The sequence below is a fragment of the Gobio gobio genome, assembly GCF_949357685.1.
Source record: "Gobio gobio genome assembly, chromosome: 15".
NCBI classification, from domain to species: domain Eukaryota; kingdom Metazoa; phylum Chordata; class Actinopteri; order Cypriniformes; family Gobionidae; genus Gobio; species Gobio gobio.
Window position 1 is genome coordinate 31,973,563 of NC_137108.1, and position 27,555 is coordinate 32,001,117.

At 38.5% G+C, this 27,555-nt stretch overlaps 2 protein-coding genes across 7 annotated transcripts in view; one reads left to right on the plus strand and one right to left on the minus strand.

Annotated features, from left to right (window-relative positions):
- The first annotated feature begins 856 nt into the window (after window positions 1-856).
- Window positions 857-6,999, plus strand: fam210ab (family with sequence similarity 210 member Ab). 4 transcript variants are annotated; one of them, XM_079837214.1, is made up of 4 exons: window positions 857-978; window positions 2,687-3,125; window positions 4,438-4,549; window positions 4,657-6,999. In XM_079837214.1, exons 2-4 carry the CDS (start codon window positions 2,722-2,724, stop codon window positions 4,975-4,977), a joined length of 837 nt encoding a protein of 278 aa, XP_079693340.1. In that variant the 5' UTR covers window positions 857-978; window positions 2,687-2,721; the 3' UTR covers window positions 4,978-6,999. The 4 variants fall into 4 exon arrangements, with proteins under 4 accessions (XP_079693340.1, XP_079693341.1, XP_079693342.1 ...); XM_079837215.1 differs by having other exon boundaries at window positions 2,678-3,125; window positions 4,657-6,834; XM_079837216.1 differs by having other exon boundaries at window positions 857-972; window positions 4,657-6,834.
- A 3,775-nt stretch (window positions 7,000-10,774) lies between these two features.
- ldlrad4b (low density lipoprotein receptor class A domain containing 4b) overlaps window positions 10,775-27,555 on the minus strand; it is a gene marked incomplete at its 5' end in the record, with an annotated part of 59,807 nt that continues 43,026 nt past the window's right edge. Inside the window, 4 exons of one of the 3 annotated variants that reach the window (XM_079837236.1) lie at window positions 11,736-12,436; window positions 14,448-14,498; window positions 16,763-16,917; window positions 27,416-27,485. In XM_079837236.1, the coding sequence (XP_079693362.1) occupies window positions 11,885-12,436; window positions 14,448-14,498; window positions 16,763-16,917; window positions 27,416-27,485 (828 nt within the window). In that variant the 3' untranslated portion in view covers window positions 11,736-11,884. Of the gene's footprint in view, window positions 12,437-14,447; window positions 14,499-16,762; window positions 16,918-27,415; window positions 27,486-27,555 lie in introns of those variants that run through there. The other 2 variants (XM_079837234.1, XM_079837235.1) reach the window with 2 other exon arrangements.

The window sequence follows — 27,555 nt, forward strand, 5'->3', positions numbered from 1 at the left end:
GAGAGTTGTGCAGCTGCACTGCGTATAAAAGGTATTTTTGGATAAAAATTTGCTTCAATATCTCGAGGAAAGGAATTCCCCCATAGCGTTTTAGCAAAACGCAATACGAGAGTACTCTCGTAAGGGAACCCAGCAGTAGACATGCCAACTTTTCCCTGATATTGATGTCATGGATTAGAGAATGATCGAAATATAAATGCTCATATAAGAACGGTACAAACAAATACCTTACATATAACAGTAAAATTCAGAAGTAGGCATATAGGCTAGCGTAAAATACGTTAATTAAAAATAAATCAAATAAAAAATCGAATTTCTTTTCATTTAGCCTATTTGTATATTTTTTTATGCTTTATTTAGCTAGCAACAACTCATTCAACAAATGGATATAGGCTATTCAACAAATGAAAAAATACATAAATACACACTTAAATAGTCATTGTACTTACTCAAAATAAGTAGAAAGACTGTGGTAATATTAATGAACTACATGAACTTACATGTAGGTTACATGTAATTATGCATAATTTACTGTATTAAGTAGCCTACATGTAGTAGCGTGTAACCGTCACCTTAAAATAAAGTGTTACCCAAAATAACAACAACAACAATAATAACGACAATAGTGCATTATGATATACAAAAACAGCAAGAATACATTAAAAATAAATAAAATAATAATAAAAATATCATACGGAAATCAAGACTATACACGTAGGGGTATAAAAGTCTAACCAACATCACTAATTCCGGGACAAATACAAAAGTCGGATAAAAGTTCAAGGCTGCTAACCTACGCAGAGTGATCCATTGCTTACCCTCAAATGACTACACTTCCCATGATGCCGCGCGCAGCAGCTCCATGTGGATATGTCTAGCTAGAGAACGTGCGTGTAGCCTACATGACACGAGTCTGTAGAGTTATGGAGCTCTGCGCGCACTCTCCTTAAACACACAGCAGAACTTCAAGAGGTGAATGTAAGTTACAACTCTGTTTTTAACAAACTATGTCTAACTATTTCTTCCAGCTGATATATTTAGTGTTGTTTCAGCTGTTCTGGCTGTGTGTGTCTTGTAGGAGTGGCAAATCAGTGTGTTGAAGTTTAGATCAGGGCCCTGTTAACTTGAGCTCTAGTGTTTTTATTTCAGCAAACGTCTATTTGTCCTCCAAAACAAGCCCAATGTCATAGGTAGAAGACCAACATATGATCATGCTTATAGTTCTAGGCAGACTGATACTTCATAAATGTTAGGAATTCAGGAATCACCAACTTTTAGTGGATTACATGTGTTGCTTTTGTGACTGATCTGTATTCATATAATGCTATGAAGCTAAACATAAAGCACAATTTTAATTTACCGGCTTGATCTTTTGCTTAGAAGGTAGGTAGGAAACATGTTACAGTTGTGTTAAAAGCCTCGTACATATAATATAACACTGAAGAAAGTTTAAGGAAATATTCTTACCACTGCAAAAATTATAACAGATATTTAGTCAAGTTTAGCTGACTGGTTAAAACTAATCTCGTTAATCTTTGGAATTAGAGTACTTTGTCTTTAACCTGATCAGTCTGGTGGATGACAGGGAGCCATGACCCAAACCTGACCAATAGCATGTGTTCATCATGCTCAGCCTGTGTGACTTTTGAATCGTTAATTATGTCATACTAGGTCTAGGTCAATAAAACTAGGTCATATATAGTTAAGTTTAAAACGTACAAATCCAATAACAATTTAAGTTGCATCACAGAGTCAACATGGTTCTTAAAACAACACAACTTAAAGGCACAATATGTAAGATTTTTGGATCAATGTATCCAAAAAACACTAGAACAGTGTTATATATTTTGTTGACTTGTGTACTTACATTATCCCAAATGTTTCCAAGAATATTTAAATCCAGAGAAATAAGCAATTTTAACCAGGACACTGACTGTGTCCGTGTGCGTCGCCTATCAATGACGTCATACCCACGTTACCCTTGATTTCAGTTACTCTTGATTTATTTTGTAGAAACCATGGAACCACCAAAGATGCTTAATAGAGCATGTGTTTTATTAGACAGGTGAGCAACTGTTTGGATACATTAATCGACAGAAAACTAATCACCGTTATATAGCTCAACACAGTTAGTCTTATTGTTTAAATCACGTTTTCTTGATTTACAGCGAGTACCATGTTTTACCATTCCATAATATTGATCTAGCTTACTGCAGTGTGCAACAAGCATCTCATAGCAGCCGTTGAGTGAACCCACAGAGTAGCATTATAACATGATTTTCAACATACTCAATTGTATCTAATATGATAAAACAGGACTGCATGGCTGAAAGAGGCATCATCAAACTACACCTTTGTTTTGAATAATCACTAGCGGGGAAAAATTACATATTGTGGCTTTAATGTTTTTATCTTCTTCAAAGTAGCCACACTTTGCCTAGATTACACTAAAGAAATCAGGATGTTTTTTATTGACGAAATTCCCTTGTATCTTTGGCACTAGTTAGTTGTATTGAGTGTCGTTATCCCGGCCAACTCCTACATAATTATTTAAAAAAAATTATATACAAATATATATATATATATAATGGTCACCACATTTTTGACTGCTACTGTAGATCATTAGCCAGATATTAATAGTTTGTGTGTAATTGTTGTTTGACACTAACCTCTTTAGCCTGTCCAGGACCTGTAGGTGGCACTTTGTAGGTGGGGGAGGTGATGCAGCGGATGTGGGCTCCAGTCACACTGCGGCGCGTGGTTCTGCTGCGCTCGGCGCACCTGGGTCACACCTGGGCTGCGGGTGAGCTTCCTGTGACCGTCCGGACCTCACGCTGCTTCAGTTGCACTAATGTCATCAGGACGAAGGAGGGCCGCAAAACGTCCACAGAGGAAGAAACGCCATTAAACCCTCCGCAGAGTCTAGCAGGGACTGAGGGTCTTTTTAAGGGTGATACAGGGTCTGCCCTTCAGAGTAAGGGTGATGTCGACCCTCTGCAGGATAAATCTATTGGGCTCTTCCAGAGATTTAAAAAGACATTTAAACAGTATGGTAAAGTCATGGTGCCTGTGCACATCGTCACGTCCACAGTATGGTTTGGGAGCTTCTATTATGCTGCAATGAAGTAAGTGACAATCAGCATCCTGCACAGAAACGCACCATTAGTAAAAAAAAAAAAAAATAACAAGATGACAAGTGCCACAGTTATATTTAAAAAGCTCCGTCTTTACTTAGACTTGTTCAGCTTGTCAGTTATTTTTCTTAATCTGTTTTATCTTGGCATTGACTGCCAAATTAAATTAATTTTAAGGATTTAGGACTATTTATGTATTATTTAATTTTGTATGTAAGGTTTTCATCTTAGTGTGTTACAAAGATACAATTTTGCTGATAAATATTTGTATGTAATGGTTAATAACACTAAATTGTCTATTAAAATAATACACTGTTTTGTCAAAATAAAACCCAAAAAAACAAATAATTTTAAATGCTGCTGCTGAATATAAGCATCACAATATTATGAAATGCAGTATGTCAAATTAATATTAATGTTTAGATTTGCTAAAGATTACATTTACAGTGTTATTAAACTAGGGTTTTTAAAGATTAACTTAAAGTGAATTTTAGATGACAGCAAATGTAATCTAAATGTAGAAAAGAATGGAAATTAGCATGCACAATTAAAAAAAACAACAAAAAAAACCTTGAACCGATATAATGTCCCTAGTGAAACATAATTATTATTATTTTTTTTTAAAAATAGTATATATATTTTTTTTTTGTAGTTTACTACAAATACATTTACATATGTATGTACTTAATATAAATACCCTGCAATTGTACTTTTGAAATACTGCTAAATTGGAACAACTAATTTTGTACTTAATGTACTTTAGTTATCCAGAAATTGTGTTGAAGTCCATCTTAAGAAATACTGAAGTATATTTGATTGTGCTAAAGTGGAACTATTGGAAGAAGTATACGTCAGGTACACTTTAAATATCTTTCATTTAAAGACTGATATTATTGACTCAAGCGATATGTCAGTAAATATGTTAATGGATTCGTAATATACTTAGTATGAAAAATGTATTTTACATAAATGTTGTTATAGGTTTGTTTCACTAGGGGTTCTTTATGAATATGATCTATTTATGTAAATGAGCTCATTATGTCAATGTGTTGTCTAATGGTACTTGGGCTATACTAGTTTTGAATTTAGCAAACTATGTGAATTGAGGGGCTTTTACTTTAAAGATCAAAACATACAGGCTAAGCACACAGACCTTAAGGTGAGGCTGGCAGGGTATGGGAGTTTTATCAGATAAAGTCTGAGCTTTGGCAGGACAGACAAGCTTTAACAGCGTCATCTGGACAGTCAACTACTGCTATACAAACAACACTTTGAGGTTACGAAAGTTCTGTGTTCTCTGCAGAGGGGTGAACCTGGTCCCGTTTCTGGAGTTCATCGGTTTACCAGATTGGATGGTGGGAATTTTGCGAGATTCCCAGGGTGGCTATGCACTCACAGCCTATGCCATGTATAAGGTATATAAACAAAATCGAAGATTATTTGACATGGATTTAAAATATGTATATGATATATGAATAATCATTGTGAATGTTAATGTATTACTTTGTCTATCTGGTCACAGCTCGCAACTCCTGCACGATACACCGTTACACTGGGTGGAACGTCCCTGTCTGTACAGTACCTCCGGAAACACGGATACCTCTCCACCCCTCTGCCTGTTAAAGGGTACCTGCAAGACAAAATGGAGGAGACCAGGGAACTACTGACGGAGAAAATGGAGGAGACGAAAGAGAGGTTTTCAGAGAAGATGGAGGAAACCAAAGAACTGCTCTCGGAACGAATGGAGGAGACTAAAGGGCGCATCTCTGAGACGAAAGACAAATTTTCGGAGAAACTGCAGGAGACGAAAGACAAAATGTCTTTCCGTAAGAAAGCCGACTAGGCTGCATGGCTTGCTGTGGTCCAATCAAGCTGTCAACTAAGGGAAGACACTTTTAAAAACTATGTGTATTAAGGAATGTTTCACATGATCAATAATTACTCACAATGTCACAAAGTGTTTGGTGTTTTCTTAAAGGGACAGTTCAACCATAAATGAGTTTCTTCCGCAGAACACAAAATATATTTTGAAAAATGTTTATGTCCATATAAGGAAACTCAGTGGAGTTCAAAACAACACTTTGACTTTCATTGTATTGACAAAAAAGACATTTGACAAAAATCTTGCAGGTTTGGAACAACATGAGGGTGAGTAAATGATGACAGAATATAATTTTTTTTTTGGTGAACTATCCCTTTGGTATTGAATGTTCATACACAAGAACTATTATCATGTCTAATGGTTTCCATGCACTCTACAAGTTGGGTGATTTGGAGAGAAACAAACTTGAACTAGCAAGAATACTAGAATTATATTACCGAATTAAGCCAAAATCATATTAAGAGTGTTTGTGAGTTTATTTTAGTTCAATTTTTTTAAGGTAAAGAGTATTGAAAATATTTCTACTTGATAACCAAGTCGTAATTAATATCAGTATCTATATTTAATGATTTGCATTTGTTTCACCATGTGCATGTTTGTATTTGAGTTTTTGTGCATATTGCCTACACAGTAACCCGGACGGTACAATGTCTTGAATTGCACTTTGTGTTTACTGAGTATCTGGACTGCATAAAAAGTCTGTGGGTAATAAAGACAATTGATAACCCACATAGTTCCTCTTTTGACGTTTAAAAATGTTTACTTTTATCAAACAACTACTTGAATAAAACTGCTAGTTTTTTTTAATCTAACCTCAAATCACCTCAATATGTTAATTGAGAGAATAATAAAATGTATGATATGACATGTTCAGGATATTATTTGAGTAAAAAAAAACCTAAACATCAGACACATCAGCAACTGGTACTTTTAGTTTATTAGTTTAACTGCAGTTGGGCAACAGCAGAAGTACAAGCATAAAAGTTTGACTATATAACAGTGATTAGAGCAACATGTTTTGATTACTTTTTCTGGAAAAAAAAAGAAGCATTACAATAACAGACCTTATACTTAAAACCTATTACAACACGGTGTAAATAAAATAAATATGTATTTGCATGTTTATAAAATATCCACGCACATGAACATGCAAAGTATCATGAGCTGGGGGGAGCAAAATTTAGAGTGTAAAAGGTCTGATATTGTGTTGCTTTTTATTTCTAAATGTCGGTTATCAGACATTCGATAAGCATCAGAGTAAAACAAGTCTAAACCATTTTGGTTATTGTTAGTTCTCTGTGCTTGTGCAAGAAAGAAAAGCTTCAAAAGCATCTTGGTACATTGCTCAACATGTCACAACTGCTGTTAGTCAGGTGCTTGTAGTCAAAATGGCATCGCTATGTACATTATCTTCAGGTATATAACTATAGACATGCGAATACAAGCTATTGTACAGTGGAGCACCAGCACATAAATATTTGCAATTTAAAATCTTTTTTTTTTTTTTTTTTGCTCCTATACACCACATACACAAGAATGTCTGAAATACAGTATATAACAAAAATAAGAATGTTAAAACTACATCTCTCATTTGGTTCATTATTAAACTTGCAAATACAGGAAGCACAACACAGGGTGGCATGAAAAATCATGTACATGTTGGGATTCAAATGAACACTGTTGTTTTAAGCACAACCCCTCAGCGTTTGTGTCTGTGAGTGGGAGTCTGGCACTGCTAACTAGTTTCCATTCGCTGGATCCCAATTTACGACTTAAAGTTAGAATGTATTTTTGATTAAATAAATCCATTTGCATGTGTGTAAGTGTGTCTTTTATGGTTGGGGCAGTGTTTAAAGAAACATTCTAGAACAGCGTTTTCATTCTTTCTGTAGCAAGATGTTACTCAAAAATGTATGAAATGCTCTTTACTTAAGTATTTCCATAATTAAGCATCTTTCTGATAATGCATTTCCTTGTTCGCCTAAAATAAAATAAAATAAAATAAAAACAGCACATTTGAACAGTAGGCATTTACAAATCCATTGCCATGTTAAAATCTTTATATCAACTATAAATTGTTACATTATTAACAATGTCTTTTTTCTGTGGTTTCTACCCATTGGGTAGGATATGTGCATACAGACTAACTTTATTTACAGCACCTTACAAATAAAAGAAGATAAAAAAAAAAAAACATTACACAGAAGAAGAAAGCACCATTGGAAGTGAGGCACAGCTAAGGTGGGAACTTTTAGAGTGCAAGTGGGTTCCTACGTCGCTCGAAAACAACACGATCGATAGGCACCGATTCAGCTCGTGAGTAACATGCAAACTCCTTGGACAGTAGAAAACGGCACAAAGCTCTTCCTTTGAGATGGAAACAAATTGTGGAGGACAAAGGGAAGCATTTAGAATGGCGCAAGGATGGATGATGGACAGACGAGCAAAACAAAAAGTGCAGCATATGAGAAGCAGCATAGCAGCAGCAGCAACAGCGGGAGCAGCAAACTGACTAATGAAACGGTCGAAGACGGCCAAGAGGTAAAAAGAACCAAGGGATAGGAAACAGGGTAAGGGCTCTTAAATAGCATACGGTTCTGAATGCGGTGACATTGTGCTCTCGCTTTGCTCTTTGTAGCCTTGGTTATTTTTCCCAGATGGTCTGAGAGAAACATCTCCCTCAGACTCGGCAAAGTGTTGAGTAAGTTGTGAGCTTTAAAAGCATGTGCTTGAAAGACATGAGCAAATAACGACTCTACAATTCTATATCGAGCTTAGCTGCTGGAATTCTTATTATTAATTTTTTTTTTTTTTTTTTACTTAATAGCAAATTAACACATTTTATAAAACAGTCCAGATCTCAATCTGAATGGAAAAAAAGTTGGGACCAGTTTAATGGAGAATTAAACCATGCATCAAAAAGTCCATAAGTCCATGCCTCAAAAAATACCATCATAAAGGCCAAAGGAGAAGCAACAAAGTACTAATTATGTTTTTTTGTTGTTGTTGATGATTCCATAATTTCCCTCAACATTAAGTTATTCCATTTTTTTCCTCAATTTGATCTGGAAACCAATACGCCATTAATAAAAATAAAAAAAAACTAATGGAACCACAATGTCCAGCTATTAAACAGACATTTTTTTAGTCATATCTGCGATTTGTTTATTTGCTATAAAGCAAAAAAGCTGGGTGAACGTCCTCCAAGCATGGTGATTCCATCACTTTTGCCAAGGGATGTAACTGATTCTAAAATTCCAAATCTAGCCCAGTTTGTTGTGGTTCTAGAAATTGAAATATAGTAGAGTGTTGATCTGTTTAGTCGGGTTTGGAGCACATGGGTCCAGACGGCATAAATTCTGTCCACAAACATAGAAAAAAAAATCCCACCAAGAGCAGAGAAAGAAAAGAATAAAGCCAACCGACACAGACATGAAATAAAAGCATTCAAACACATGATTGGCCGACTCTAACATTCTGAGTACAAATAGAGTAGCTTATAAAGGTGAGTGTTGCTTTTGAATTTTTTTTACCATGATCCCCAGAAGAAAAGAAAAGAAAAATAAATCACCATGGCCTTTTCACAAGTCCATCTATCCTCAACAGACTCAGTGGTGACTAAAAACAGGGGCTCAGTCTTCAGTCTCCTTTTTAAAGGGATGTGTGTGTGTGCATTAACTTGTAAGAGTCTTTGGGCTTTCTTTGAGATTTTCTCTACCTCTGCACCAGATTCTTAGTCAGAGCAACATCCTCAATCTGAGCCTAAATGATTGTGATCGATTACACCCAAGATTAAACTGAATGCAGAGAGCCGCTCTGAGAAGTACAGATCTTGGATTTCCTGACTGTATGTCTACGTGGCAAATAAGAGGAACACATATGGACAGGAAGAGAGTTCAGTGTTCAGGACTGGTGTGCGCTGGAGCTGGTGTAAGGGTCGGGATCACTCTGGTTGGTGACAGAGTGAGAGCAAAGGCAACAGGACAGAAGATTGCTGGGTAAAAATAGGTATTTTCAAAAATGCCCATCACATTAGCCCTTGACTTCACCACATTTTGAAACCTGATTAATTCTTGTTGGGGACTAGATAATACAACACGCAAAACAGGTTTTTTTTTTTTTTAAATCCTTCGACCACATTGGCATTTTGATTAGAAGATTATGCCAATGAATGTCTGCGTTCCGGTTTTGGCTGGAAGATGTGGAAACCCAAACAAAAAGTGTGGAAAATATTAGCAGGTAGTGACTCATGTTTCATGTCAGAAAAAAAGCACTACAATAGAGAACTGGATTTGAAAACAAAAGTGCAAATAGCATGAAATGATGACCTTAAAATTGTAAAAATTAAATTTTCTTGATAGACTCCAACGAGGAAATAAATAAATATATATATATATATATATATATATATATATATATATATATATATATATATATATATATATATATATATATATATATATATATACACATACATACATATATATACATACATACATATATACACACACTCACCTAAAGGATTATTAGGAACACCTGTTCAATTTCTCATTAATGCAATTATCTAATCAACCAATCACATGGCAGTTGCTTTAATGCATTTAGTGGTGTGGTCCTGGTCAAGACAATCTCCTGAACTCCAAACTGAATGTCAGAATGGGAAGGAAAGGTGATTTAAGCAATTTAGAGCGTGGCATGGTTGTTGGTGCCAGACGGGCCGGTCTGAGTATTTCACAATCTGCTCAGTTACTGGGATTTTCACGCACAACCATTTCTAGGGTTTACAAAGAATGGTGTGAAAAGGGAAAAACATCCAGTATGCGGCAGTCCTGTGGGTGAAAATGCCTTGTTGATGCTAGAGGTCAGAGAAGAATGGGCCGACTGATTCAAGCTGATAGAAGAGCAACTTTGACTGAAATAACCACTCGTTACAACCGAGGTATGCAGCAAAGCATTTGTGAAGCCACAACACGCACAACCTTGAGGCGGATGGGCTACAACAGCAGAAGACCCCACCGGGTACCACTCATCTCCACTACAAATAGGAAAAAGAGGCTACAATTTGCACAAGCTCACCAAAATTGGACAGTTGAAGACTGGAAAAATGTTGCCTGGTCTGATGAGTCTCGATTTCTGTTGAGACATTCAGATGGTAGAGTCAGAATAAGGCGTAAACAGAATGAGAACATGGATCCATCATGCCTTGTTACCACTGTGCAGGCTGGTGGTGGTGGTGTAATGGTGTGGGGGATGTTTTCTTGGCACACTTTAGGCCCCTTAGTGCCAATTGGGCATCGTTTAAATGCCACGGCCTACCTGAGGATTGTCTCTGACCATGTCTATCCCTTTATGACCACCATGTACCCATCCTCTGATGGCTACTTCCAGCAGGATAATGCACCATGTCACAAAGCTAGAATCATTTCAAATTGGTTTCTTGAACATGACAATGAGTTCAATGTACTAAAATGGCCCCCACAGTCACCAGATCTCAACCCAATAGAGCATCTTTGGGATGTGGTGGAACGGGAGCTTCGTGCCCTGGATGTGCATCCCACAAATCTCCATCTGCAAGATGCTATCCTATCAATATGGGCCAAGATTTCTAAAGAATGCTTTCAGCACCTTGTTGAATCAATGCCACGTAGAATTAAGGCAGTTCTGAAGGTGAAAGGGGGTCAAACACAGTATTAGTATGGTGTTCCTAATAATCCTTTAGGTGAGTGTACATATATACATACACACACACACACACACAGAGATTGATTTTTATATTTTCTCACTAGAGTCTATAAAGAAAATAACATTAAGGTTTTAATATTTCCGCTTACTATTTTTATAATAAATACATGATGATAATAAAAAAAAAGAGCTGATGAGAAAAAGGTTGGAAAACCTCTTTAGAATAAGCAACAATCTCATAACGTCAAAACCTTAAACCAAAAACTTTAGGCAAAATGTCAACCGTGCCACCAGCCAACTGACTTTAGATCAGCTGGAGTCTGTTAAAGCGGCTGAACATGTCAGTGGTGAGGATAGATGAGAGTAGAGCAGACTCTCTGTATTCTGTGCCTCTTTTAGATCAAGGTTATTTTAGGCTGGACCAGAGATTTTTCTTGTGCTGAGACAGACATGATCACTTCCCTTTCGGTAGAAAGCTCGCACTGAAGCATATGATCGGATCTACATGAAAACGACAGTACAAACAGTAAACACATACACCCCCCCCCCCCCCACACTACCCCATTCCCGAATTTCTCTGATTAACCTCAACAATAGTGCAAAAGTTCAGAAAACGTTTTCAATTTAAATGTATAACAAGTCTTTAAGACAGTCAACGCCCAATGACACCTTCCGCATACACCTTGGCACTAGGATTTGGATTTTCACCCATTTTCGCATTTGTTTTGTTCATGCTGCACAGATCTCGGTCTTTAAATTAAAAAAAAGGGAAAAAAAATTCTATCCACACACCTAGTATTTCAAAGTGTGGGTTGGGCAGGAGGGGGCGTTCAAGGGGGATACAATGATAAAACTAACAAGAATAACAACAAAAAAGCCCGTCTTGTGTGCGAATTACTTTCTCTAAATTTGTCGGCTATACACAAGTAATAAAGAGCAATTAAGGTGGGAGACTCCAGGCAGTGCATAAACCCCAGTTTTAGCACAGCTGGTCTGACAGAAAACAAATGAAAATTATTTCTTTTGTATAGCTCCATACTCTTTTTTTTTTTAACACATGGTTTCGCTTTTGTGGCGAAGACGCATTAAGCGCTGTTGTGCACGGGAGTGTCAAGAGGGAGAGCCTGTTCCCTTTACGGGTGGAGAGTGATTGCGATCGGCCAATCGTGTGCTAGCCCCGCCCCCATCACACAAGCTCCTCCCTATGTCGGTCTTTGCTTAGCGCTATTGTGCTCTCTGGGCTGTTTAAATCCGTCCGGCCCCTGGGCGGAGTCTGCACAGTGACAGGGAGGGGCGGGTTATTGCTGTGCTGGTGGAGGTAAAGTACGATGCCCGACTGCTGCCCAATGACTTGACTATAAGCGGGCGGAGGGCCCTCCATGCGTCCATGGGTACTGGAGCTGGTGGCGCTAATCCCAGAGTTGCTACTGGGAGGTCGCGGCCCACCGCCACCCCCTGAACTGTGCATGTCAATGAGGTCGCTGTCGAAGATGGTCCGGTTGGGCGGGGCACGCACGGACTCTCTGTTGAGCTCAAGCTGCTGTTCGGGGTCTCTCAGCTGCAGCGTGCAGGGGCCCTGGTACGGCGGCGGTTCCTCTCCGTCTGACAGCGAGATGGTGGGAGGCAGATCAATCTCATGCTGCAGGTATGGGTAGGTAGGCTGGAAACGTCTGAAGCGGTTGTGCTGCATGAAAGTGGGAGCGGTGAAACGGTCCCTTGGCTGAGGAGCATACACCACCTGCAGAGGAGAAGATGGAGAATCCAATAACTTAAATGAAAATCTGCCATCTTAGCCATAAATTCAGTAACTAATCAGTAACTAGTAATTAGACGTTAGCAAAATACAATTATCCAAAGCTTAAGGGCACAATGGTGGTAGTAGTTCATGGATCATCCCTTGTAGGGTTTGAACCCACAACCTTTCAATTACCAGCCCACAACTTTTGACCACTTGGGTATAATTCAAAACATTCAATATTATTTACCTGGTGGACATAAAACATTATACTTTCCATGAGTACGTTTTTCATAGCGGTCTGTTCCAAGGAAAACACTGTTTCAATAATTTGTTTGCATCATCCCTCAATTTCCTGTGTGACATTTTATACGTTTTTGCATTGTACATGACTAATGAAAGAATGAACGAACAAACAGACTAACGAATACTAGGCAACTACTTATTGGTGCATAAAATAAAATAATTGCATAAACATATAGATAAATATTTAGAATGAATTTGCCAAAAGAAACTGCATGTATGGTCAAAGAAAAAAAATGATGTTATTTAATTTTTTTGACAGACTCCAAAGAGAAAATAATAATAATAATAATAATAATAAATATAAATAATGAAGCTATTTTCTTGACAGACTCCAGTATGAATTTATATATTTATATAACAATCAGCTGTTAAATTTAAGTACATAATTAGATAATACCAAGAATTTAGGTCAACCAATTACCAAGTAATGCTTCATTTTGTTCAGTCTGTGGTGTAAAAGGTCGCATTAGCAATTAAAGAAAAAACACTTAAGCAAAACATGGTCAGGTCAATGTCACAGTTACAATAATACAAACAATTATTTTGCTATCCTCATTTACATAAATTAACTATAGTGTCCTGCACCCACTAGTAAAAAAAAAAAGATTTACGCACACATTTTATATAATTATAGATAAATTCATTTTTTATTTATTAAATGTATATAATAATATACCATAATAATAATGATTATACATTTTATATAGACATTAAAAAACAAATCAAATCTTGATACATTTTTATGCTATATCACCCAGCCCCATACCACATAAAAAACAATGAGAGAAAGAGTCTAGATAATCAACTAGAACAACATCCAGATAAATCTATTTTTGCAGCAGACAAAATTGTGTTCATTCAAAATAATGGTATTCTACTCATGCCACATCCGCACAGATAAATAATGACTCTACCATTTCCATATAAACTCAGCAGAGCCCCAAACTTAAACAGTCCCCAGTCCAGACATTAGTATGCTAATACACAGCTGATAAAATATCTTCATATGAGTGAAATCTGCATGTCAGTTAGCCAATGAGATCAGCCTCATTACTGCAGGGGCCACGTTTACATTAGTGAGTTTGAGGCTGATGGGAGACAATTTACGCAGATAGACCCTGAGTGTCTGGTCTCTCAGACGACCGTCTAGACGCTGCCAGAGGAGGGTGAGAGATTAATGAACTGCTGAGAGGCTGCATCCCAGTGAGAGAGACAACCCCCCCCCCTCCCCTCCCCACACAAACAATGAATATATATGCATGAATTCTCTTCACACACAATATTTTAAGTGCTATCACTCACAGACAGTCTCAGAGACTATCCTCCCTCACATACGCCTACACTGAGAGGCACAGGCACACACTGGCATTGACACAGCATGCACTTGAGGAGACTTCACTGCTTGTTACAGGCAGACATGCCATTTATACAAGGAGAACAACAGCCCTTGAAACAAGCTCCTTAGAGTATAGGACACACACACACACACACACACACACACACACACACACACACACACACACACACACACACACACACACACACACACACACACACACACACACACACACACACACACACACACACACACACACACACACACACACACACACACACACACACACACACACACACACACACACACACACACACACACACACACACACACACACACACACACACACACACACACACACACACAGCTTACCTCAGATGCTCCTTGTCTCAGCCCATTATCTGATGGCCACAAAGAACCCTCCTACAAACAAGTATGAAAAATACACAGATGTAATATTCTGAATCACTTGAAATTTAAGATGGCATAGTCTACCATAAATATCCAATAACATAGATACTGATATATTGATACATAAGAACTAGACAATATTATTTTGTTAACAACTGATCGCTGATTAAAAAGGAACATTTAAAATGAATATATAATAATAGTTTCCCCACTGTCATAAATGAACATATTAGAAATACTCAAAAAAATCATGAACTTAAATGGCATTAAAATATAAATAAATGGCTTTGAAATATAAATAAATAAGTAAATAATATTAATGATAAAAAAATATAAATCAAACAACCAGCCGAAATGCTAACATAACATAAACTTAATCAATAATTAATCTTCAATAAATAAATAAACCCTAATTATATTTTATACTAAGCTCATTAGTTAAATTCTAATAATGCTCTATACCTAAATACATATTTAAATTTCATGGATGACATTTAAAAAGAAATTAATAAATAAATACAACAAAGCCATTTGTTGAACCCTAACAAAAAAGAAAAGAAAAAAAGAATCAGACAGATCCCATTTCTTAAACTCTAACTCTCTGTGCCTATACATCCATTCTAATTAAAAAACCTAAACAAAACCAGAGTGTAACATTCTCCCAGACATCGCTGCTTGCCTCCCTCGCTGATTTCCCTCCCCCTTACGCTCCCTCATGAATGAAAATGAAAAGTCCTAGTCATTTAGCAGTCTCTCCCGGGTGCTGCAGTGGGCTGCGCGTGTCTATTTGACTGGCGTCTAGACAGAACTGCTGAATGTAATCAACATGCCCTGGTCTCAGAGGGACACTGCCATTGTGTCTCTTCCAAAACACACTGCCTTTTCTGAAGGAGTCATATGTCACATTTTCATTACATGTAGTGCATCCAGTAATATGAAATATGTCCTTATGCAGTATACAGTTTTCCATGAAAATTCTCAGTCCAGTTGCCCATTGCGTGCAACTCAGACCTCATGGACTCCGTAGCATGTGCATGTACCTCTAGGTATACAATGCTTAATATTTTTGAAGCATTACAAACAATATTATTAATTTCCTGTTGTCTGTCTGGTTCTAAACTGCGCAAATGTACCGAAAATCATCCCTCGGGTGGGGTGAGATGACAGAGACTCCCCCTCCTCCACACACACACACACACACACACACACACACACACACACACACACACACACACACACACACACACACACACACACACACACACACACACACACACACACACACACACACACACACACACACACACACACACACACACACACACACACACACACACACACACACACACACACACACACACACACACACACACACACACACACACACACAGCGCTCTCTCTCTCTCATCAGCTCAGTGCACTGCTGCAAGTTATTTTGAATTAGACACAAAGAAGACCTTTCCAGAAGTAAACAACACACACACACACACACACACACACACACACACACACACACACACACACACACACACACACACACACACACACACACACACACACTCCACTCAAGAGATTTTAGGCCCTGCTGTTTTCTTCTTTTCTAAGATAAAAGCTCACCAGCATAAGATAAACCAAACAAGGCTTAGACATGATGCAACAGGTGAAAAATACATCTATTCAGTATTAGAAATTGATGTTTCATGGCTCAGCCTGAAACACATGTCAAGGAACTGTGTTGTTTATGATTTAAGATATGATATAAGATGGTGTTTGTTCTACAAGATTAGATGATCCTTAAGAGCTTTCCTGCTCTTGGACACTGGAACTCAAGTACCTTCATGAAGTCTCGTCCCTTTTTGCCTTCCAAAAACTGTTGAAAACTCATTTGATTCGTCTGTGCTACTCTCATGTCATTTTACAGTCCCTTTTCGTTCTGCTGTTGATTAACTGAAATATTCTGCTCATTTCAGTTTCCTGCTTTCATGCCACACTGCCATTTGCTTTATGTTGTTTACTTTTCATTTCGTTCCCATGCTATTGTTCCCATGTGATTTGTCTGTTTCTTGTAATTAATTGCTCATTATGCTCTGTAAAGCGATGTTAAGATTTAGAATAAATAAAACATGAGACAGCAGAGAAGAGACGGCTTATGTGTTCCATATGAGCCGTGTGAACTTCTAGGCCACGCCTCTTACTCACAATTTTAGTTTATTCCTGTCCAGGGCTCATCTACATTTTTGAGGAAGGTTGATGGAAGGGTTAGGACAGGGTCTTACCGGCTGCAGAGAGAGATCCTGACTCTGTGCCTGACTTGCCCGGCTCAGGAACGACCACGTGGTGAGTTTGTAGTGGTTGAGCAGGCACACAACCACCATGACCATCACAGTCATCACAACGATTATAATCACGATCTGCACAAACTCCAGTTCAGCTGCAACATAAAAACACAGAAAGAGCTTAGAACAGTGCAGAATGAAAAGAAAAAAAAACCTAAACAGATCCTGTTTTCAATAATGAAATCCATATCTATATCTAGTCTCATTTTGACCAAAAGATGGCAGCAGAGTCAAATCAACATCCATGACGACTACAGTCTCCCAAATTGGTGATATCATCTGGCAAAAAAGGGGAGAGCCATTTTGGTTCGACATGGACAGCAAGAAAAGAGTTCACTAGGATAGTTTACTGGATTAAAGCAAGATCACTAGTTCAGCAAGATGCTGTGAAATTAAGTGTGTAAGCTAAGCTCGAGAACTTGGATAAAGCCTTTATTTTCTTGTTCATCATTATATATATTCATTCACTTTGCATAAGCCATTTTTCCCTCAAACAATATCACGATATAGCCTGGATACCAGCCGAACTTAGCCCCACCCACAACATTTGAGGTAGGGAAGTTCGGTCTGGACTTGATCCGTTGTGGAGCAACTATGCTTGAACCAGAGCTGTTTGGACCAATCAAATTGTCAGGGCGGGCTTTATACGATGATGGACAGATGACCCACAGAAAAGTAATCATGCATGTCACCAAAGAGCGCTTGGGTTGAATTCGTTCTAATCCTAAACTGAGAACTTGTTCGTATATCCATTCACTTTTACAATTTCTCTCAAAAATGATGATCGTGTCTTTTTTACAACACTGGCAAAGATCGTTTACACTCATCATCTTCTTCTTCTACTTCTTCCAGCGTGCATGCAGTTGAGTTCTGTTGACAACTATGCGTCGCTCCGTTGCTCTGATTGGTTGTAGGTCTATCCAATTGAGTGCAGAGGCATTCTTTCCTGGTTCGGTTGAAACACGCCTCATAATCACAGTAAGCAGTATCAGTAAGAATATGACAACGTCAGGCTAATCACAATATATATCAAAGCCGGAAACTAACTTTAAAAAAAAATGTGTCATCAATTACTCACCTACAGCTACGCAACTAATACTTTGTCGCTATAAATGTTCATAAATAGAGAACGCAATCCATATGAATCGAGTGGCTTAGTCCACATTTTCTGAAGAGACTGCATTGCTTTATATGATTAATAGATTTCATTTAGGCTTTTATTCACAAATAAACATTGACGTGAACATAAACAGAAGATCAACCATACTTGCTTGACATGCGAGAACAAACGTCATTGGTTGTCGCGGAAGCTCAAACGTGCTGCGTAACACGAGACTGAACCTCATTGGTTCTCACAAGTCACGTGAACATGCTTGAGCTTCTGTTTACCATAACTGATGTGTGTAATGACTGCTTATATGTGAATAAAATCGTAAAATAAATCTGTTCATCATATAAAGCGAATTAAGTTGTAGTTGCGTAGACTGTCAATTGAGGGACAGAAATTTCACAGATTTCCCCGGTTCCATAGAAAAAAATAGCATACAGATTTAGAAGTACATTAGGGTGAGCAAAGAAATGAAAAGTTCACCTGAAAATAAAGTTTCTGTCATTAAATAACCAGAGTAGCTTTTTTTTTAAATATCCTGGGCCTGCAAGAATCAAAGTGATGAAGGTAAACAGCTTGATCGATGTTTCTGAAAATGTGTTCTTTTTGAACACGAGGAACACCCTGCTGCACTCGCACTTACTCTCTCAGTCAAGACCAAGACTGTTTCTCAGATGGAGACGCTTGTGGAGTTCACAGGCTTTTCAGACAACAAAAATGAGCTCTCCACCAACTGCGCTGAGGGACCATTCTGGAACCTCGTACAGTCGAGTAAACCGAATGGGGAGACTGAAAGTGAGAGTGTCACGAAGAGAGAATGAAAGAGTGAGTTGTTGCCTGCAGTGCAGTACTGCGGGATACTGGCACTCACACATCAAAAGAAACAAACACTTCTCTCCTAATTTAGGGCATAAGAGGAGGAACCAAAAGAGGGAGAGAGAGTGAGCAGAGAGGAGGACATAAAGGCTAGCCAGGCAAGACAGACAAAAGGAAGTGAAAATCAGACAGGAGCGCAGATAAGACTCAGATCAGAATACTGGTAAGAGGAAATAAAACTACAAACACAAACCTATCAGACTGGAACTGAATCAATATAACAAAATCACAGCAGGCTTCAAACTAGCCCATGAACGCGGAGCTGTTCCTCTGACTTTAGATCAAAAACACAGCCTTTTTAAATGTACTGTGGGGATTTGTGAGAAATCTGAAAATAAACCGTTTTAGGATGTTGAAAAATGTAAAACAAAGAAATGTCCTCTCTGCTCTATGTGAACTTGTTTGTACAAAAGGTCTTCGTGACAAAAATACAAACTTTTCAATTACATCTTTATATCCGGATAAAGAAATTATTGTAACAAAAACCTATTACATTTGAAAATGCAAAGCAGGGGCAATTTCATTCAAGGCTTTTGGACCTCACAGTGCTTAACATGCTCAGATCAATTTCGGCTCAAGTAACTTTAACAAACAACCCCTCAGAACACCCTAGTAACCACCTACAACACCTTAGCAAACACATAGCAATGTACAAACCATTTAAAACACCTTATAAACTGCATAGCAACACCCTGACAACCACCCTGGCATTGCGGTGGCGAGTAAGCATGGGCAAGATCTTTCGGACTAAAATGTACTATAAATAAACAACTAAATAAAATACTACAAATAAAATAATTAATAATGAAAAAAATATATTAGGAAAACGTAAAGTATTTGCTTAATTGGATTTAAGACATTAGACCTCACTGTCCTTACTTAAGATGTGCTCTTAAAAACTACCCACCAGAACACAGCAGCAATCAACTAGCCCACCCTAGAAAAACCACCTATCAATGCCCTTGCAACCAACCAGAAAACCACAGCAACTCATGTAATGTACAAACCATGTAAAACAAACTTCATGGCAACACCCTGACAACCACCCTAGCATAGTGGTGGTGAATTAGCAAGGGCAAGCCCCACCCAGATCTTCTGAATAAATTATTATATAAATAAACAATTACATAAATCGAAGCAACCACCTAGCAATGCCATTGAAACTACAACACCTTAGCAAACAATGTAAAAAAAACCCCACTGAGAACACCTTAGAAAAGGCATAGCAAAACCCTGATAACCATCCCTCGCATTGTGGTGGTGAGTTTAACATGGGCAAGTACCACCCAGACTTACTGAAAAAAAAGTATTAAAATGTAATATATCATATCATTTAATTAATTAATTTAACAACTGACAACACTCTAGATTCAGCTCTTAGAAATGCCTCGGGATTGTTTGCCCTGGTAAACAATACAGCTTAAGCTGACAGCTTTTGAAACATGATAGTTGGTTTCTAGCTGGTCTAAGCTGTCAGTAGACATTTTTGGTCCAGCAACATGCCAGCTATTGGTGATTAAGCTGTTTTTTGGAACATGGTAGCTTGTTAACCAAATAATAACCTGCTTATATCAGCTAATGACCAGCTTAGACCAGCCAGAAAAATCTGCCACCATGTAAATTCTGTAACACCCAAATCCAGACAAGACATTCCAGTCTAAGTAAAACAAAACCTACGGACATCCAAATCCAGTTTGATTCAATACATTAAAATGGTCTGGTGCTAATAGTTGTAGCTCAAAACATTTAAAAATGAATCCCGGACGGTGCAAGGAGCTGTTCTTTTAGGTCCTGTCCAATTCTCCCACTGACACGCTCTCTTGTCCTATTTAACACTGATCTCTTATGCCAATCACAGGGAGACAGAACGAGAGCGTGAACAAATGAGAGTGGGTCTGGGTATCACAGACTGCAGATTAGCCATACACAGACTGAGTTTCTCTCTGCAGACCACAGAGAGAGGATCAAAATCCATCAGGCCGTTCTGTCACCAGGCAGAGCAGACAGAAAGCGCTAGACCAGACGAGAGTGAGAGAGAGAGTGTGTGGGTGATGAGGAGAGGGGGGGCGAGAGAGACAGAGAGAGAAGGTGTGTGTGAGAGGCAGAGGAAGAGAATAGAGATTTGTAGATGGAGAGAAGCAAAGTGTGTCTTGAAGGTGACATATTAAGTGAAGTAGATGGAGGTCACATTCGTAGGTGTCATTACTTCCTGTCCTGACTACTTTATTGAATAGCTTAATGTCTAATACAGAGATGGAGACATCTCCAATAAGTTTTCATTATATTTATGCATGTTATAATCAGTGGCTGTGAATGGTTGTGCTCCAGTCTATCATTTTTCAACAGCTGGATATTGATTCAGTGAAATCACAGAACAAAATGCAAATTATGTAAATAATTTGGAAATAATTCTTATTATTACCTATAATATCCTTATTATTACCTATAATTTATTATTATTATTAACGTATGCCATAACATTATTTGGCTACTTTCAGACTGCAGGCAAATGTGGCGCAAATGTGATTTTTTTGTTGTTGCTCATATGTGTTTTTTCTCATGACAGTGTGAACAGCACAAACCACATTGAATCGGATCTTTTCAATTCCGATTTGGGCCACTTCAATATGCGGTCCTTAAATCGATACAGATCAGATGTAAAAAGCATTTATGCAAACAGTGTGTTACTGAACACCAATATTTCCTGGAGAACACACAGTGTTGAAATGAGTTGCTATTCTTTAGAGATCCATCAAATTTTATCAGTAGACCTGAAATTAAAGAACACATGAAAACTGAATAAGAATAAAAGTGTAGATATAGGTTGAAAATATCACTTTATCCCAATTATTGGTTTATGTCTAAATAATGGCAAAAATGAGAACCAGGGATGTGTCAGGTGCTTAACAAGTTGCCCAAAAACTAGGTTGACTAGCAAATGTAATAGCAGTGGTGCATTAAAGAGAAAACACAAAGATGCATCTTCTTGAGGAGCTTGCATTTATTGTTCACAGTAGTGAACTACACAAATGTCATGTAATACTCTAAAGGTTTGCTGCAGCAGGTGTGTGTGTGTGACAATACTCGTGTTCACCTGAACCCCCTACTAATCTAACATTCAGAGGTGTGTGTGTGTTTGTGTGGGTGTGTGTCAATGACCTCCTGGTGTAGCCAGATCTGTCTAGATGCTTCATGCTACAAACACACACTAATCCTAAATAATTAACACAGTCACACATAACACCAAGTAACCCCCACCCCACACATACACACACACACACAGATCCTCCAGACGGTATGGGAGATGGGCACTATGCACCAGACACTGCATTATGCCAAGCTAGTGCTGAATAACAGGAACAGGTGTGCTTACCTGAGGTCAAACCCTGCCCGCTGTGTACATACAGTACCGGACACAACCATATCAGTGTCACCACTCAACAACAAACTCAGTGCTTTAAAAGGTGCAACATGTCCAAGGTTTTACTGTGCTACATGCATACAGCACAGCAGACTAATTAAAGCCTCAATATTTACTGTATTTTTGATCAAATAAATGCAACCTTAATGAGCATAAGAGACTTATGACAAAAGTTTGGGCTCTGTAAGATTTTTTTAATGGTAGTGCACAGGGCTCGACATTAACACCCGGATTAATGGATTTCAGCAGTGGCATGAAATAATTTTTTTTTTTAAATTGCAGTCTTTTAAAAAAAGCATCTGAAATAAACTAAATGCAATGTAGTGTTGTCAAAAATATCGATTTTTCGATACCAAAATATCTGAAACGCTTCCAATACTAATTTTCCGCAGAAAAGATACACGTTACCAGCTGTGCTTTCTCACTCTCTCATCTCTCCGACAATGAGTTGACACACAAACCCGCCTCCCCTCACTCACTCACTCGTTTCTTTTGCTCTGGATAAATATTGTTGGTGTTACAGGGCTTGAATTTTGGCATGCGATTGGGTGCATTGCGCATAATTTTACTCATTCCCACAGATTTTGTGCTCACACCTGAAGTGCGCGCACATAAAGCCGCCTTTTGGTACTAAATTGAGTTCTTTTCCGCTGCTTATTACGTTTAAACAGTCAAATACACACAAAATAATGTCAAAAAGCCAGTCTTGGCAAATATTCACGTAAACACAATCAGTTATGTTTTAAGTGAACGTAAACAGTTGCGCAAAAAAAATGCATCATGTCTTAAAGTGACAGCAGCCTAACATACCTGCTGCCAAATTAAGAGATAATATTAAAATATCTATATAGCATTTTCCCCATAGTATCAATGTCAAAATTCTGGTCAGTGAAAATACTGAGTGGCTAGTAACTTTGGAAAACCACTAGTCAAAGTGCCCCTGTTATGGATTTTTGAAAAGAAAACTACCTTTCATGTAGTGTATAACATAGCTCTAAGTGAATGAAAACATCCTGCAAAGTTTTAAATCTGAAAGCGCACCGTATATAAAGTTGCTTCTCTCAAAAGTAAGTCGACTCTGAGTCAATTAAACAAATTGTTTTTAAAACGAATCCCAAGCCATTTCGTCGTGACACAGTTTTGATACAGTTCCCACACGTCCCAGGTAGTGCATATAACAAATCAGCCAGTTGGATGGTTATTCAATCATTGAGACCTATTGGTAACGGAGCCAGAACTCACTACCTGCAGGCTAGACAGCTTATTTTACAACAGGAAATACATTATTTTCACAAGACAAACCAAAACCTAAGGCAACATCTCCTCTGCAGAGGACGTTTGAAGAGATAGATTAAATTGACAAGTAGAGTGATTTTGTTTGTCAGCGTGTCTATCGCGGTCAGGACACTCCTACATAACATCCATGTGTTTTGACAGGCAATTGAGAGCATCTGCAACGAGATGGCAATGAGCGTTATGACCGTTTACTACTTGACAGAGATCCATGCATCTTTCATATGGAGGACTCGGTGTCTGGGCTCTGCTATATTGTGGCATTTCACATACGCCATGTTTTGCTTTATGGATGTATACGCCTTTTGGTGCTATAGTGGAAGATTTCCAAAAAGGTCTAACAAACCTGTCTGAGGGCGTTTTGTAAAGGAGCGATCACACAGGTTGTCTGTGTGCTGAAATGAAAGGCCAGAGGCATGCAGGGACAGCGAGCGAACAACACAAAACAAGCTGGCAGACTGGCACCCTGCTGGGCACCAGGAGAGTGGGCATCCAGCCCAGCCATGCAGAGGAGCCATCAAACGAACAGCACAGACAATCTGAACCAGGCTCCACAGCCACGTTCGCCAACGCAGCCTGGTCTCCGCAGCGATGCCACACGGGAGCTTTCACCGTCAATAACGAGATTATTTAAAAGAACGCAGACGTCGTCGAAGGGGGAGCAACGACTTCTCGGGGAAAAAGCACATATTTCGGCTTTGGAAACATTTTTGAGTCTTTCTTGTGACAATGTATAATTACAGATTCAGCAATTATAATCACAGTTTGCCTGAGCCAAATATAACCAGGACTTATTTTGGACGCCACAGTTAAGGGTGGATGTGACCAAAAGAGATGACAGCTAAAGGTGTGGCAACCTAAACACGCACGTTGTGGTCTACACATCAGCTCACCAAGCCCACAACCTTAAACAACCATGACCAGGATTATAAAAACCTTGCCAGACACGTTTTCTTTTTTGGTCTTTATTTCATTTAAAAAGGTGCAAGAAGTGGAACAGTCTGCCTTAGGGCATACTTAGCTATAAAGGGAGTTTCTGAAAGATCTGTTGGAAGGGGGGGAAAAGCGCCTTGCTTTCTAAAACATTCCTTCATGACCGCCACATGAACTTGCAGGAAGAGCTTCAGCGGTGAGAATCACACTACTGCATCTGAGAACATTAGAGTTCGGGTGGGACAGAGTTCACCGGTGACATTTCCAAAGAGCGGGTTCAGTGAGAGGAGAAAGAGAAAGGGAGAGATGGAGAGAGGGATGAGGGAAGGAAGAAAGTCGGTTCTTTATTCCTCAAAGCCGTGTTGTTGTTGTTAGCCCCACCCTTCGCCTTATTAAAACTTCATCCTTCATGGGTGGTCCTGTTCAACGCTAAGAAGAACAAAGTATGGATTTCGAACGAAGAACAGATCGTTTTGTGGTTTACTCGGGCTGTCGTGGCTAATGAGTCACTCCCTCAGGCAGGATCCTGCACCAGCTGCACGGCTGCTTTTAAAAGCTTCAAGCAGAAGATGCAGTAAGTTACAGGTTTGGATCTTGCTTGGAGCAAGATCTGTTACAAAGACGCGTGCGGACAAAAGAAGCTATTCTACTGTAATGATCTATTGAACGTTCCATTCAAAGAATCCTGAAAAAACGAATCACGGTTTCCACAAAAATGTTAAGCTGCACGACTGTTTTCAACATTGACAATAAGAAATGTTTCTTGAGCACCAAATCAGCATATTAGAATGATTTCTGAAGGGTAATGTGAGTCCTCAGGAATAAATGTCATTTAACCATCAGTTCAGTATGAAATGTAGATAGATAACCATTCATTTTGAGATGAATAGTTGATGAGAAAGTTAAATTGTTGATGTGGGACCAGTTTTAGCAAAGCGCTATTCAAGAAATACTGCACTTAAAGACTTAAATCTTCACTGCAATCTAGCACTATCCCTTTAAATAAGCGCTAGATGATAACTAAATTAATGGACAATCTAAAATAATACTTATTAAATAATACATATCCAACACTAATATAGAACAATTACTGATATAGGTAAACACAACATTAAAGCTCTGATTACAGCGGTCAAACCAATTATCGGCTAAAATGTGAGTTGAACTGAACTAGAGGCCCTTCTTGTTAAACCAGGGCATTGTGCGTGGGCATCAGGATCATCCTGGGTAATGCCAAAAGCACTCAGACTGGCATGACGACACTGGCCTTTATCAATAATTCATAGTGGCACCTCGGGGCTGCTTAACCCGGCCCAGCTTTCAGTGCGCTGAGCTCACTGTGAAGCCATGACTGCAAGAGAGGCTGCTTTTCCAATAGACAATCTGTTTGGCTCAATTTCTGAGGGCCATTTTGTCCAATACCTTACTTTTCCTACAGGGATGTTTTAAGGTGCATTTAGATGTCTGAAGTATTAAAAATGCTTCAAGATTCAAAGGATAATTGAAAACTGTATGTTCACTTTTGGCAGAAACACATTCTGTACCATATGTGAAGAGTCTCTGTGAGAGGCAGGAAAACTACTGAAAGGCCTTTTCTACCTACTGTGTGGGAATTCCCCAGGACTAAATTCATAATTTATGATCCAGACAGAATATGAACTTTTCACTCCAAGAACAGAGAAAGAGTCTGTTTTACAGAACCGTCACTGGCAGGCCAGCCAGAGCAGCAAACTGCACAAAGCAAACACCAGAACACAAAACAGAGATCAGATCTAGACAGACAGCAATGCTTCAGACGGACAGACGGAGAGAGATTCTAATTACATTACACAATGCATCAACCAAATCTTAATTTAATATCAAATTCTAGATCCAAATATGCTTTTGTAGCCAAGACCTTCCAGTTTAAGGGGGTTTCACTGGTAAACAAGTATAATATGTACTAGTTAAACATGACCAAGGTTCAAAAGTTTGGGGTTAGTAAGATTTTTCTTTTTATGTTTTTGAAAGTCTCTTTAAAGTTTTATTTTAATATATTCTAAAATGCAATTTATTCCTGTGATGGCAAAGCTGAAATTTCAGCATCATTACTCCAGTCTTCAGTGTCACATGACCCTTCCGAAATTATTTTTATTCCCGGAATTAGTGCTCAAGAAACACTTCTTATTATTATCAATGTTGAAAACAGGTGTGCTGCTTAATAATTTTGTGATATATACAATTTACAATTGTATAAAAAAAAACAAAAGTAACAGTAAAAATCTTACTGAGCCCAAACTTTTGAACGTGTATTAATCTAATAGGATTTTACAAAAGTAACAATGACTTTAATAACTGGACAAAACCTGTGGTTAATATAATCAAATTTTGAGAATTTTAACAAAGCTTAACAAAGTAACACAGTGTAACCACTAAATAAAGTTCAATATTTTTCTTACATTGAGTTCAAGATGACAATTTGTATTGCTAATACTACGGTCATAGTTCATATGAAATGAGATTGGCAACACCAGACAAATGGAACTTAACTATTCAATTACCAAGAAATATATGCCATAAATAAGCTGTCAGTATAAACAAATGTCTCCATCTATCCATAAATGTTTGCTCGCAAGTTGTCGCAACCCCTAGACAGTCTACTCATGGGCTCTTTGTTTATAAAGTCCGGAAGGCAGGAGACATTTGCCCCAGACTCAAGTTAAAACACTGTCTGCTGGGTTTACGTACCAGACGCATTCAGAGACAGATTGCAGAGACGGCAGAGAGCCAAGATCAGACATTTACGCAAACGTAACGTGCATGAAACAGCTGATAAGAGCTGACAGCCAGACAAGACTGCAGGCGAAATTACATAAAACACACTCAAAGTTAAACTGCAAGCTCCAGCTTGAGTCACATGTACAGACAAAACGCAAAGAAGTCTGACATAATTAGCAATGAAGGGAAAAAGTAAAACACTCACAAATCTCCATTCCCTGGAGTTGGGATCCGCATGTGACGTTCGAGCCATCCGGTGCGGTGAGGTTTCGCATGGAGTACGCGGGAGACTTCAACCGGTGCACGAGCCAGCCGGTGTGTGCACGTCCAACAGCTCGTGCTGAG